Below are 13130 nucleotides of genomic sequence, written 5' to 3' on the forward strand. Positions count from 1 at the left end.
AGGAGTAGCCTCTAGACTTTATTAACCAAGCTCGGGTGGCTTAGATGAGCGATGTGGGACAAGTCTAACACTCCCCCTCACGTGCAGCCCGGATGCACGCACGTGGAGGTACAAATTGAGGAAACCAGGAGATTTGACTCGGGCGACCCCTCACGTGCAGCCAGGATGCATGTGGAGGTATGAATTGATGAGTTGACTCGGGCGACGGAGACTTGACCACACGATGTGAGGCCACCCAAGACCTGATACCATGTAATGAACCACAATATGAGGGCAAGCTCCAAAAACAGTCTGTGTGTGTCTTGATCATAATAAGGCTATAGCAAGAGAGGCAACCTACAAACCACTGACACCAACACTAATATGAATGCATATCATATCAAACCTTACCCAATGGGAACACATACATAACAGGAGACTAGAAAAATAAATTATGCAATCACTTTTATACATTTTTAATCCTTTTTTTTTTTGCTCAGCTACATTCTTAATCTTGTTACTGTGAGTATTTTATGCACAAACACACAAAACAAATTGAAACTAACACTAACTTGGCAACAATATAAAAACTAGCACATACTATACAACATTGATAGGCCAAGCACAAGTGACAAGTTTGTTCTAATTTAACCCCCAATATAAATGTGACAATAAGAAGTGACCTCACAACGTGTCCCCAAACATGTCCCATACTTGTCATGCTTGAAACGCATCCCTAGCGTGTCCTAGACGTGTACCATGCTTAAATTGAAAAAGAAATTAACCAACACACCTCCCATACATGTCCTGCTGTGTCCCACACTGATAAGGTGACCATTTAGGGGTGTCGGTACTTCATAGGAGGCACGAACACACTTGTTTATTTGGCAGAGAATGTGGATCTTGATGTCTAGATTCTAGAAACTGTAAAATGGGCCGAGGGTTCAAGGTTGCACTTTCAAGCAAGTTTTCAACACTCCTCTTGGACTCTTAGCCAATCCAACAAAAGAGAGACTTCTCCATATCCTTCTATAAGCTTGAATCCCTTGGGCTGCGAGGCATGTTTTCCACCAATGGAACAGTTGGATCCAACTAACCAAATCAAACCAAACCAAGCCTCAAGTCCCAATCAATTAGGGTCAGCTACATGAAAATGAATCCAACTAATTCCCTATATTTACAGAAAAGGCTACCACCTGGCATTCCCTCACATCTGACTTACATATGAGAGGCCTCAGCTCCTTATCATTGCAAATACTTTAGGAGGTCCACCCGTCTTGCGCTATCTTTTTTCTTACTAGGATTGCATTATCTCTGATTCAGTCCTCTCTAAAATTTCACGTACCAACTAATGTGTTTTACAACTTTCAGTCTTCATTCTTATTCAATCCCTCGCACTTTCTCTGAACCACAACATAAAAACCAATCTGATGGTCCAACTACTCCTGCCCAGCACCTCTACAAACCTAACTAACTCATAGAATTCAGTAGTTCACTGGCCTAAGCAAACACAAGCAAAAGGCAAATAGAGAACTACACCAGTCTTGGTTTTCAAACGGCACCATCCAACAGTCTTGAGATGTTGGCCAACACTCCCTTGACCAGAAGCACTACCATTCACACCCTGAAACGCACCAATGTCCCCACATTAATCCTACTTGATTGAGGACTGTGAGAAGAGGAAGGAGGAAGACATGTGCTGATGCTTCCCCATATCTCTTCATGGTGTGTTAATTGCAAAATTTCAAACCCCACAGCAGAAAATTCTACATTTTTGTTTTGATCGAAGTTCAGCTATGGTGCCTTAGGGAATTGCAACCACGGATTTCGTGATATGGAATGATGGATCTATAATGGGAATTCGATTCAGTGGTGGTCACAAAAGATCGGCAGACTGGAGGTGTACTGATAAACAAGATGGACTGAAAATCATTGGCACGAGTCACGACCTATCCCCATAAGGTGGGTTTACAACTAAACCAAAAAGAAAAGGTGTGCATAGCAAAATTTCAAACATGCTCCAATTCGATCCGTATTCTATGAAGGTCCTTTGAAAGGAAAAAAGTGAACAAAAAAAGAAAATAAAGACCAAGACAATTGAGCCAGCTATTTGAATGGCCATGGGTTCAGAAACAAGATCTTTAAAGTTCCTGTAAGTTTTGATTTCAAAAAATAAAAAGTTCTCATGAAGTTTCTTGATCTGGATATCCACAATCACTGCACATCAACATAATAAGATTAGACTTGTCTGATCTCATGCTATCGCCATTGATCTTATCACCTCAATTCAGAAAATACAAAAGCTCAACGGAAGTTGCAACCTAAAGGGAGTCTTGCGAAGTCCAGGTGCAAAATTGTAACACAGGCTATTGAAAGCTACAAGACTCTTTGATCCACTACTGGTTTCTCAATTCATAAAAAAACAATTTATGCGTACGTACGTATTTACCAAAAAAAAATATGCGTACATACAAAATGTCTTATCATGGATTTGTCCAAGAATTTGCAGAGAGGCACTCCCAAAACAATTGGTAGAATACGCAAGGCAACGCACATACAGATGACAACACTAAAATAGTGAACAGAACAAAGATTTCTTTCTTCTTCATTCAATGGAGAATGGGGTATTTCACGAAATAAACATTGGACTGGCTGTTAACAATAAATAACCTACTACTCCAGGTGCATAATGATAGTAGCCTTCAGCATGCATCCTTTGAAGGCAATAGGGAACCATTTGATTGGTGCATAACAACTGGTCCTCGCCAAAATATTTAGGGTTATTTACCTAGACACCCCTCCAAGTATACCCATTTTTCATGGTCACCCCCTCTACGAATTTTGCCTATGGCCAGACCCCCTCATTAAAGTTTTCATTTGGAGGACCTAACTCCATTGGACAGAATGAATGAAAAGACCATTTTGCCCTTACATATATATACCCACAGCCACACTTCTCCCTCTGCAATTTTTGCCCCCAATCTCTCTCTCTCTCTCTCTCTCTCTCTCTCTCTCTCTCTCTCTCTCTCAACAATGGAGCTCCGGCTCACGACCTCGCCGACGATTTACAGAGCATGAGCTCCAACTCATCAACCACCACAACTAGCACCACTGACATCCATCGCTACACCTCCGATGATTCCGAGACCACCTGGACCGCCTCCTCCGCAATTTGCCACGCCAGATCTGAATCCCCCTCCTCCATTGGGGACGGCAGACGTCACTGAAGTTGAAGTCGGTGTCAGAGGTTTTACAGAATATTGCACCTCCGATTTTGACTGTATTTATATATTCCATTCTGGCGATTTTGATTTTATTTACATATGATTTTGATTGAATTTACACTGGTTTAGGTGGGGAGGGATTTGGGTTTGCTAACCAGGGATTTAGGTTTGCTGCTAACAATGATTTTGAGGGTTTCAAGCTGTTTGTGGAGCAAGATGATGATAATTTGATTGGAGCTGTTTGTGGATTTACACTGGTCTATGCGCCAAGTTCGACAACGAGCTGACTCGCCACCGCTTTGATTATTCTTCAGGCAGCAAGGCCGGGGCTCCAGGAGGTTTGGTCGACGGGTCTGTAACTCCGAGCACGTCCATGGTTGGGACATAAAGCCGGACTTTTTAGGAGGAGAGGGGTTATTTTAGGGAGTATATTCAAGTAGGGAGCAATATTACAATATTTTATCACTTTTAACAAAGTCTAACAGAAAAAATTAACGGTTCTTGACGGAAGGCTGACAGAAGTGGTTTAGGGGAAAAGTAAATTTTAATGATGGGGTCTGGCCGTAGGCAAAATTTGTAGAGGGGGTGACCGTGAAAAAAGGGTATACTTGGAGGGGTGTCTAGGTAAATAACCCAAATATTTATGGTAAGCGTTATAAATTTTTACCCCTTTTTTACAGCCAAAAAAGGTAAATGAACTAAATAAAACCACATTTTAACTGGTGCATCAATTTGGAAGGTAAGAAACTGGTAACAAGTATTTTAGGAGATCAAGTAAGATGATGTAGGACTTTCAGAGATGCATGGATGTACTTGGCATCACGATCCATGACCTATTAAAATGGAAGAATTGGCCTACTACGTAATAAGGAAGGGTATTTTGCAGAAAAGGAATTCACCACTCTATCTACCACCAAACAAGTAGAACAAGTAGATCGACAACTGGTCTACAAGAAAGGTAATTAAGTCCATTACCAGTCAGCTCTGAATCAAAGGACCTTCCGTAGACCTGATAATCGGTGGGAATTGATGTGGGGATCTCCAAAATGGAATAAACAAATGATTTCTTAGGGCAATGGCTGATTCCGCGGAATGCTATGAAACCGAGGAATTAAGGATGTTTTCAAAATGATAAATAGCTCCCACGAAGCAATTGTACTAGCTCTGACACCCAGTGGACCTTTTGTACTCTCAAGCTGAGAATTCTCGTCAAGCTTTTCATTATCTACTTCATGTAATAGATTCCTCGTCAATACCCCTAGCTCCTTCTCTTGAGCATCTCAGTTGAAATTCAAAACTTTAGTTCAACCAGTAACACTTGTCTGAGTTCAATGCAAATAGTTTTCACAACTAGGGAAAACCACAACCACCTCCTGGAATGGACATTTTTAGTCAGTTAAGATTCTTACGACTGACAAAATGTTTAAGATATGACAGATTCAATCGCATCAGGAGACGCTACCAGGCAACCAACCTATGGACACAAGGAAGGCTAACATCCAAATATCCAATATACAGATACAGATATACGTCCATAACATTGTTGCATGTATACTTGTCTACAACAAAAGAAGAGTGAAAATTTGACAAAATCATACCACAAAAGTTCCAACTAAGATTGTTCTGTAAACTTAGTATCTACTTATGTGATACTAAGGCAACAAATTTGGAATTAGTTCTAAGAAATCAATGCATAAGCATGTAAATGAATGGTAGGAAAGGTACCCAGTTGCAACATCAAAGAAAAAATGGAATCAAGCTCAAATCTCTTATCATGTCATTCGATAAAAAAATTGGTAAACCAAAAGAACAATAACCAGACCTTTAGAAAGAAGAGGAAAGACTAGAAAAAAAGAGAGACAAAAATTGTAAAGAGGCACTGATACACAATTTACTATTCCCCTGAAGCATTAGAACTTAGAAATCATTTCTGTTCAATGTAGCTTAAGTTTTACAAAAAAAAATAAAAAATAGTGTAAAACTTCTACAACCACAGACAATGATGAAAAGTCATGCCAAAGAGATTTGAGTTTTGAGCATTCCCCGAATCCTTTGTTTTTTCCCTGAGATGGTATCTCTTATACTTAGGTTCCTTATCTTTTATGTAGCTATTCTTAAGTCTAGAGAAAGAACCATTGTGGGTAGATAGTGTAAAACTTGTTACCATACCTTAACAACAAGGTCCTGGAATATCCCAGTCGAGGCATTCTCTACATATAACATGCTGCTTTTGACAGAGCCAGCTCTACAACTTGTTTCATGTGGCTGACTTCAAGTGATTGAGACTAAAGCTTGATAAGCTGATTTGAGAAGAGTGTTTTATTCCTATTCAATTGGAAAAGGCCAGCAACCTATAATAATGAATGAAATGTTTCAGGTACTAGACATGACATATACTACACAAAGGTGAAAACATGACCGTCAACTAGATTTGGAATATCTTTTCTTTCTTCCCAATGCCACCCTTATAAATGGTATACCATCTTATCGTGAAATTATGACTTAAATTTGTCCTCATGGGAATTGATAACTTGATACCAAAAAAACATGAATCTGAGCATCTAAGAACCCTTCTTGGAAACTGATATACAGCAAACAATCAGAATACTTGAATATCCAACTCCAATTTAACTAGATGAATTGTATTGATGGAGCATCACTTGTTGCTTTCAAGTAAGTAATGCGCAAACCAGATGCGAACTACGTCATAAAGTAGAAATGGTCATTGCTGTGGAAACATCAAGTTCCAATTTGGCACTAGGAATATCTCTTAAGTCGGATCACCCAATATAATGCCAATTTAAACAATGAAAGCTAAGTGGTGACTGTGTCCCTTAGTCCAGACGATAGAAATCACCTGTAATCCAAGTCCAACAAACAACAACAAATGCATAAGGTCAAAAAGATTCTCAAAATGCTGATCGAGATTACATTCCGACCATTGAGTACTTCTCTAAATCTGTTTTTGACACTTAAATTGCTTCTTCAGTACTACATACCTCCAGTTGTCTCAAACTAGGGTTTTCTTCTCATGACACCATTACCAAAATAAGATGCAGCTACTCTCTCTCTCTCTGATTAATAACGTGATATACCGCTTATCGGAAATTAATTTCTATCACGTTCTTAATTTCTATCATGAGCTTTGTGCAGGTGTAGGAATTAAAGCAAGGCACGTCCATGCTTTCCGCTATCTAGTAAATTAACCTTTATTTAAAGGAAACAAACAAGGTGTGAAGAATAGTCACTTCACCACGTGTTATCATCCAAATAGTGGACATCATAGCAGGAAAAGGTTTCTAATGCATTGTCCCCTAACCCCCGCTCCCCTTCTTAAACCATATGCCTGTTTGTAATCCTTTGTTGCTTAGTATAGCACTATTCCTAAACACAAAATATACCTAAAAAAAACTACCCCACAATTGCAAGGATGGAAAATAGAAAAAGAAAGCGGGAAACATAAATTGCGAAACGTGTTCTACAAGTAGTTTTGAAAAACCTGAGACGCTAATTGATATGGTATCGAATAGTACATCCATCACCAATTATAAAATTCTAAGACTACGCAATATTTGTAGAAACTGATCTGAGTAATCACCTTACATACGATAGCATGATAAAATAAATGTTTCTAGACGTTGGTCTGGGGTCAAGGCTTGAGACTTAGGAAATTGCTCCCTCCGGGCCTCCATCAACTCCTTCGGGCCAATCCATACGAGGCTTTGCTCTGGCTTTAATTGGGTCCCGCCAGTGGAAGGTGGAATTGGTCCCCATGAGTAGTCGAGGTGCGGGTAAGCAGGCCCGGATACTTGAGTTACCAGGGGAAAAAAAAGAAAGAGAAAGAGGTTGCCACAACATTTTGGATGAGTTTCTAACAGGTACTTGAAAATTGTACTAGAATATTTGAAACATCTCGGAGATAACTTCTAACAAATTTGGTGACACCAGTCTCCATTTCCAGAAGAGTGTGCTCATAGACTTTGTCTTTCCAATAGATAAACTATTTTAACTTCCTTAACGGCATTACAAAAAATTCAGTCTCGTAAAGTACACTCCATAACCAAAAGGATGAGATGTTCAAAGGTGGTATCTGTACAGAGATACGAACAACGTAATTCGTGAACACTAACCTCAGAATCGGGTGGTCTTTCCCCCAAATGATTTACTTAATTTGTAGCCCCTGGGCATGTTTCTCTAGAAAAAAAAACTGAAAAACACTAATTAGTCGAATTTCCAACAAAACCTGCTGCATCTCCATTACACTTTGCCAGATTCATTGCTTTCTCCAAAGCATTGATCTGGACTCAATTTGCTCAAAAGCGACAGCAAAACATCATACAGTATAAATTGTGATAACAGTGTCGTGAAGTTCAAGAAGCGAGCCCTAGAATTATCTACATGCTCACCGTCTGCTGTGGAGATTTGGTGAGCTGACCACAAGATCAATCGGCAGCAAATCGCCTCGCTAAGGAAAGGCGTGTAGAAGTGTCCAGGTATGAGAGAGAGAGAGAGAGAGAGAGAGAGAGAGAGAGGTGATGAATATATGAGAATAACAGAAACGGGGTCGGGAAATGGAGGCAGTGGATTTTGTTGCAGGCGGTGGGAACGTGGGAAGCCCGGTCGCGATTCTTACGACCTGGTTGGATATTTGGATGTGAGAAATGATCAGAGGAGCTCGTGTCCACGGAGATGCCAGTAGGTACCAAATAGAATGCAAATTAAATAAATAGGAGTAGTAGGACCAGAATAGATATCGTCGAAACAAAATTTTGTTCCACTACAGCAACTTTCATACCCAAGCCCTCTCCCGCCGACTAAAATGGATATTTATTTTGTGAGTTAGAAGATAATACTACGATACCCTAAGAGAATAACTTGTCTTGTAAAATAAAAAATAAATATTTAAAAAATAAAAATTTCAGTGGAACGGAACCATAGTTCATCGCCAACATTTTTTTCCTACTTAACTATTGCATCAATTATTACAATAAAGAACGATTAACAGATTAAGACTTTTACTGTTATTTTAGCTTTTTAAATAAGCTTTTAAATTCACAGGTCTATCTCCATTAATCCAGAATTGGTAAATTATGAATATTTTAAATTTTTTTGCCAATACACCATGAAAAACAAGAATATTAAAATTCGCTCGACACTAACCTAACTTTCTTAAACCCGCCAACCCCAATTAACAATTTTTTCCTATTTCATCTTTAGTCAGTGGTTATTCCACTTTACTTTTTCTAAAAGTTAATGTTTTTGTTCTTATTCAATTTTTTTTTTGCGTTTGTTAGTTTTGCGCAAATTTTTTGTTGATTGTTGATTCGTGTCGAGATGAATCAGAAAAGTAATTTTTTTTACTTTTATCCAGATTTTTGGAAAATAACCACTTCTAAGCAAAAAAAATAAACTTTTATTTGCTTAAAAGTGGTTATTTTTAAAAATTTTTTTGGGTAAGATTAATTTTTTTTACTTTTCCGATTCGTCTTGTCAAAATGAAGCAATAATTCACAAAAAATTGGCGCAAAACTAACAAATAAGAATTTTTTTTAAATAAGAACAAAATATTTTTTAGAAAAAATTAAGTGGAACAAGGTCTCAGTACATCTATTTTCTCCACATATTTTTGAAGGATTGCTTTGCACTCGTCCTTCCCATACCTAACTTGCAACCCTTCCCTCTCTTGCCACCAACAAACCTCTCTTGCCCATTACAAACCTCATCCGCTCGTCTCCTCAATTGATTGTAAACCTAACAATCTTCTATTGTCTAGTTTTACGTTGAAATTCTTTCTCTCAAAATCCTCTCCCTCAGTTTTCTTATCCCTATCAAGATCCAAAACGTATATCTTTATTGACATTTTTCATTTTCACCCTCTTTCCAATTTTTCTTATTTACAACTCATTTTTTAGATTTCAAGGTATAAATTATTTGTAAACACAATTAAACCTAAAAAAGCATACAATTATCTTAAATAGTTCCTTTTATTTTGAGAAAGATACAGTCGAATTTTATATAACTACTCGTACTACTACAACAAAAAATGACTTTCAAGATGAATAAACTTACGTGCATCCCATCAATCTTGTTTTTCAAAAAAATTCAGTAATATTTTGAACAAATTAAGAATCTCTAAACAATGAAGGGAAAATGATGCCCCATGACATATTTTGATAATTAATACCCGCCAAAGACATGCAGAGAATATTTATTAATGCTCAAAATATTCTTGAAAGTATTAATTACCAAAACACGTCATTGGCCGTCATTTTCCCAAAAATGAACCACCAAAATACATGAAAAATACGATATGGGTGGACCCTTTTACAGGAGACAAGAGACTCTCCAGTAGGGCTGTAAATGAACTGAGCCATTCACAAACTGTTCGAGACTCGGTTCGACAAGAGCTCATTCGAGTTCGATTCGTCTGCTAAACAAACTGAACATGAACCTCAATTTTAGACTTGTTATGTAAATGAGCCGAATCTGAGCCTAACGGTATTCAACTCAGTTAAGCTCGCAAAACCTGTACTTAAATTTTATTAATAATTCAATAGGGGTCTATTTGTAAATATAAATTTTTTAAGGTTGTATATATAATTCAATACTTATTTTTCTTCAAATTTTATACGATCAATAAGAGAGTTTGGGTTCGCTTGAGTTTAATGAACCGAGCCAAACCAAACCCGAGTCTTGACGAGTTCAATTCGAGCTTAGATTCAGCTCGGCTTGATTCGTTTGAGTTTAACGAGCCAAACTTGAGCCAAGATGTTTAGATTCGAATCGAACTCGAGCCAGACTAATACCTTAACGAACCCAACCGAGCCGAACCGGAGCCTTGAAAATTTTTAATGAGTTGAACTCGAGCCAAGTTGTTCAGGCTCGAATCGAACTCGAGCCAGACTAGTACCTTAACGAATCCTAACAGAACTTAACAAGGTTCGGCTCGATTCGGTTCGTTTACGGCCCTACTCTCAAGTGATTTTCTGCCGCAGAGGATCCAAGCCCATATAATAGTAGACCATTTCCTTGTCTCTAAAAAAACCTTTCCCCAACTCCCCCGTCTCACTCTTCCTTCTACAGAGCCATTCGATCCTCTCCCCCCTCTCTGTCAAACCGCCACGACCACCGCCACCGATGACGACCTCTCGCCCGCCGTCGAAGCCTCTCGACCTCGACATCACGATCGTCTCCGCCAAGCACCTGAAGAACGTCAACTGGCGCCACGGCGACCTCAAGCCCTACGCCATCTTCTGGGTCGACCCGGACCGCCGCCTCGCCACCAAGTCCGACGACTCCGGCTCCACCAGGCCCGTCTGGAACGAGCGCTTCCTCCTCCCCCTCCCCCCTCTCCACGACCCCTCCTCCTCCCTTAACCTCGAGATCTTCCACTCCAAACCCTCCGACACCCCCAAACCCTTAGTCGCCACCCTCCGCGTCCCCCTCTCGGACCTCCCCGACCCGGACGACTCCGCCCGCATCCGGACCTTCGAGCTCCGACGCCCCTCCGGCAGACCCCACGGCAAGATCCGGATAAAGCTCGCCCTCCGCGAACGACCTGTTCCAGATTACCATATTACCCCTCCCCCGAACTATTACTACTCCACTGCTCCTCCCCCTCCTCCACGCGACTACAGGGGATACTCTACTGCGCCGCCGGCACCGTCTCCGCCGCCGCCGACGTACCCTTACGGCGGCGGCTACGCCGATCCGTACTCGAGTTATTACTCGGGAGGATACTACTCCTCTCCGCAGCTGCCACCGCCGCCTCCGCGGCCGTTCTTCGATCGGCAGTCGACTAGTTACGGTGGGCCCAGTGCGCCGGTGGATTACGCTCCGTACGATCAGAAGCAGAAGGGCGCGAAGATGGGCGGGTTCGGAACGGGGCTGGCGGTCGGAGCCTTGGCAGGGGGTGTGGGAGGACTGGTTTTGGATGAAGGGTTGAAGCACGAGGAGGATAAGGTTGCGGAGAGGGTGGAGAGCGATTTGGCTTCGCGCGATGAGTACAGCGATTACCGGGTGGATTATGGGTATAATTGAAAGTCCAGTGGTTATGGTAAGGTCTGTTGGCTTATGGTTTTAAGTTAGTTTTGGAGTTGCTGGTGGATACGTCGTATGTATATATAGTCTCTACCTTGATTTGGGTTTTCTATTATGTGCTTGGCTGTTTGATGAGGCAAGCAGAGAAAGGATTTATCGATGGACGATTGACTTAATATATAAGTGTGAATCTTCTGCTTAAGGAATAAATTCGTTGTATCCATTTTCTTCCTTTCATTCATTTAAGAAGATGTTGAGATGTGAATCAATATTCAATACTATGGGAATATGGTAATAGGAAAGAGCTTAAAGTCTTTAAACCCGTTACCATAATGACTTCAGCTGGTGCATACATCCTCTTGCGGTTTTCATTTGGGGTTGTTAAAGAGCAATTGGAATATGATCAAGAGATTTTTATCTTGATTTTGCCAATGTAATTCAGTACCAATATTTTCACAGGCTAAGATGAGGCTTGCATCAAGGCTGGGGTACTGAGAAATGCCTCGATGCCTTTGGATTTGTGCTTTACGTCCACAAGCCTATGCCTTGCCTATGAAGCATTCGCAATATGTGTGCCTTTTGTTCATCTTTCTGCATTTCATGTGAGGCATACTTAGGGAACAAGATGGCCTAGATATCTTCACACTCTCAGTTGCTTGACTGATAAGTGAGAAGTTTTATCACAGCACCTTCCGTGGGCTTTCCTAACTGCTTTACTGAACTTACCTACTTGGTTTTAAAAGTTGGTGTACGCTCATATTAACACATCAGGGCTTGCCATCGAGTTCCTCTTCTGCGAAAGCACAGTATGCAGGCTCCTCTCTTCTAGAGTTAGAGGAGCTTTTATAATTTTATTACCTATCATTCTTGTCACACAATCTCTCATTTATCATTTTTAAACATAAGATTCATAAATACTTACGCATCAAGGCCTACTCCTCACCTTGTGATAAATAAAAAGCCTCACATTGCGGATTCTTCTTTAAAAACATTGTTCAGTGCTGGAGTATCCATCTCAAAATAGGCCTTTGCTAAAGTACTGTGGAGTATTAATGTAAAGTGCCGTCTTTAAGAGCATGTCACAAGGCAAATAACCCTTCGGATGCCACAAGGTCAGAGGTGGAGCTAGGATTCTTCACCGGTGGGGTCAAAATTTTAACCAGACAGGTCTATGATATATTTTGTCTTTGATAAACGAGAAGTTATATTTTTAGACAGTGAATATATGAACGAAATGTTGCACTTATGAGTTATGACATGAATTGCGTTTCACACAAAAAAAAAAAAAAAAAGAAGCAAAAAATTACCTATTTTATTTTTATAAAGTATGCCCAAGCAATTTATCATTCATTGACCGAATCATCGTTCACAGTGAAGTCAATTCTTCATAATTTTCATATCAAAACCATCCTGTGTATCATTTTGGGCGACTAATGCTAACTTAAATTGTGAATTGTGATGCATCATGCTGAGCAAAGCTATTTTTCAGTGGGATAGAGCAATTTCATGACTTTGGTGGAAGTTTTAGGAGCAATTTATATCTTTGATAGGGTGTTTGGGGCAAGTTTATAATTTTAGTGGGTTCAAAATTCTGCATAAATTGTATGCCTAAAATGATAATTAAGATTTTTAAAAAGTGAGGGGGGTCAATTGACCCCACTTGCCCTACTGTCCCTCCCCCCATGCACAAGGTTATCTTAGTTCATTTGGTAGGGGTTTGGAGCCTGGAGTGCTTTTGCCAAGCTCAGCATGGGCTCACAAGTCTTTTTTGCTCTCCTATCCAGTTTCATTAGACTAAAAATTTGGCTTGCAAGGGACTCACCAGCTACTTACGTCCACTCGAGCATCAATACATAGATCTGTCCTGTCTCAATAACTGGCTGATTA

General features: G+C 40.1%; 1 protein-coding gene and 1 long non-coding RNA gene across 4 annotated transcripts; one reads left to right on the plus strand and one right to left on the minus strand.

The window, feature by feature from the left end:
- Nucleotides 1-254: 254 nt before the first annotated feature.
- Nucleotides 255-7916, minus strand: LOC131320506 (uncharacterized). Of its 3 annotated transcripts, XR_009198285.1 has the most exons (5): nt 7610-7916; nt 7334-7397; nt 3012-4576; nt 2452-2975; nt 255-336 (listed from the first exon to the last, which is right to left on the minus strand). It is a non-coding gene; the product is annotated as an uncharacterized LOC131320506 (long non-coding RNA). The 3 variants fall into 3 exon arrangements; XR_009198284.1 differs by lacking the exon at nt 255-336 and having other exon boundaries at nt 1946-2975; XR_009198286.1 differs by lacking the exon at nt 255-336 and having other exon boundaries at nt 1946-2981.
- Nucleotides 7917-10243: 2327 nt separating this feature from the next.
- Nucleotides 10244-11466, plus strand: LOC131320508 (protein SRC2). The gene has a single exon (XM_058351225.1). The coding sequence runs from the start codon at nt 10341-10343 to the stop codon at nt 11241-11243; it is 903 nt and encodes a 300-aa protein (XP_058207208.1). The 5' UTR covers nt 10244-10340; the 3' UTR covers nt 11244-11466.
- Nucleotides 11467-13130: the final 1664 nt, after the last annotated feature.

The sequence above is a fragment of the Rhododendron vialii genome, chromosome 3a, assembly GCF_030253575.1.
Source record: "Rhododendron vialii isolate Sample 1 chromosome 3a, ASM3025357v1".
Classification (NCBI taxonomy): Eukaryota; Viridiplantae; Streptophyta; class Magnoliopsida; order Ericales; family Ericaceae; genus Rhododendron; species Rhododendron vialii.

Excerpts from the sequence above, each read along its gene's own strand:
- LOC131320508 (XM_058351225.1), top strand. The coding sequence starts at position 10,341 with ATGACGACCTCTCGCCCGCCGTCGAAGCCTCTCGACCTCGACATCACG.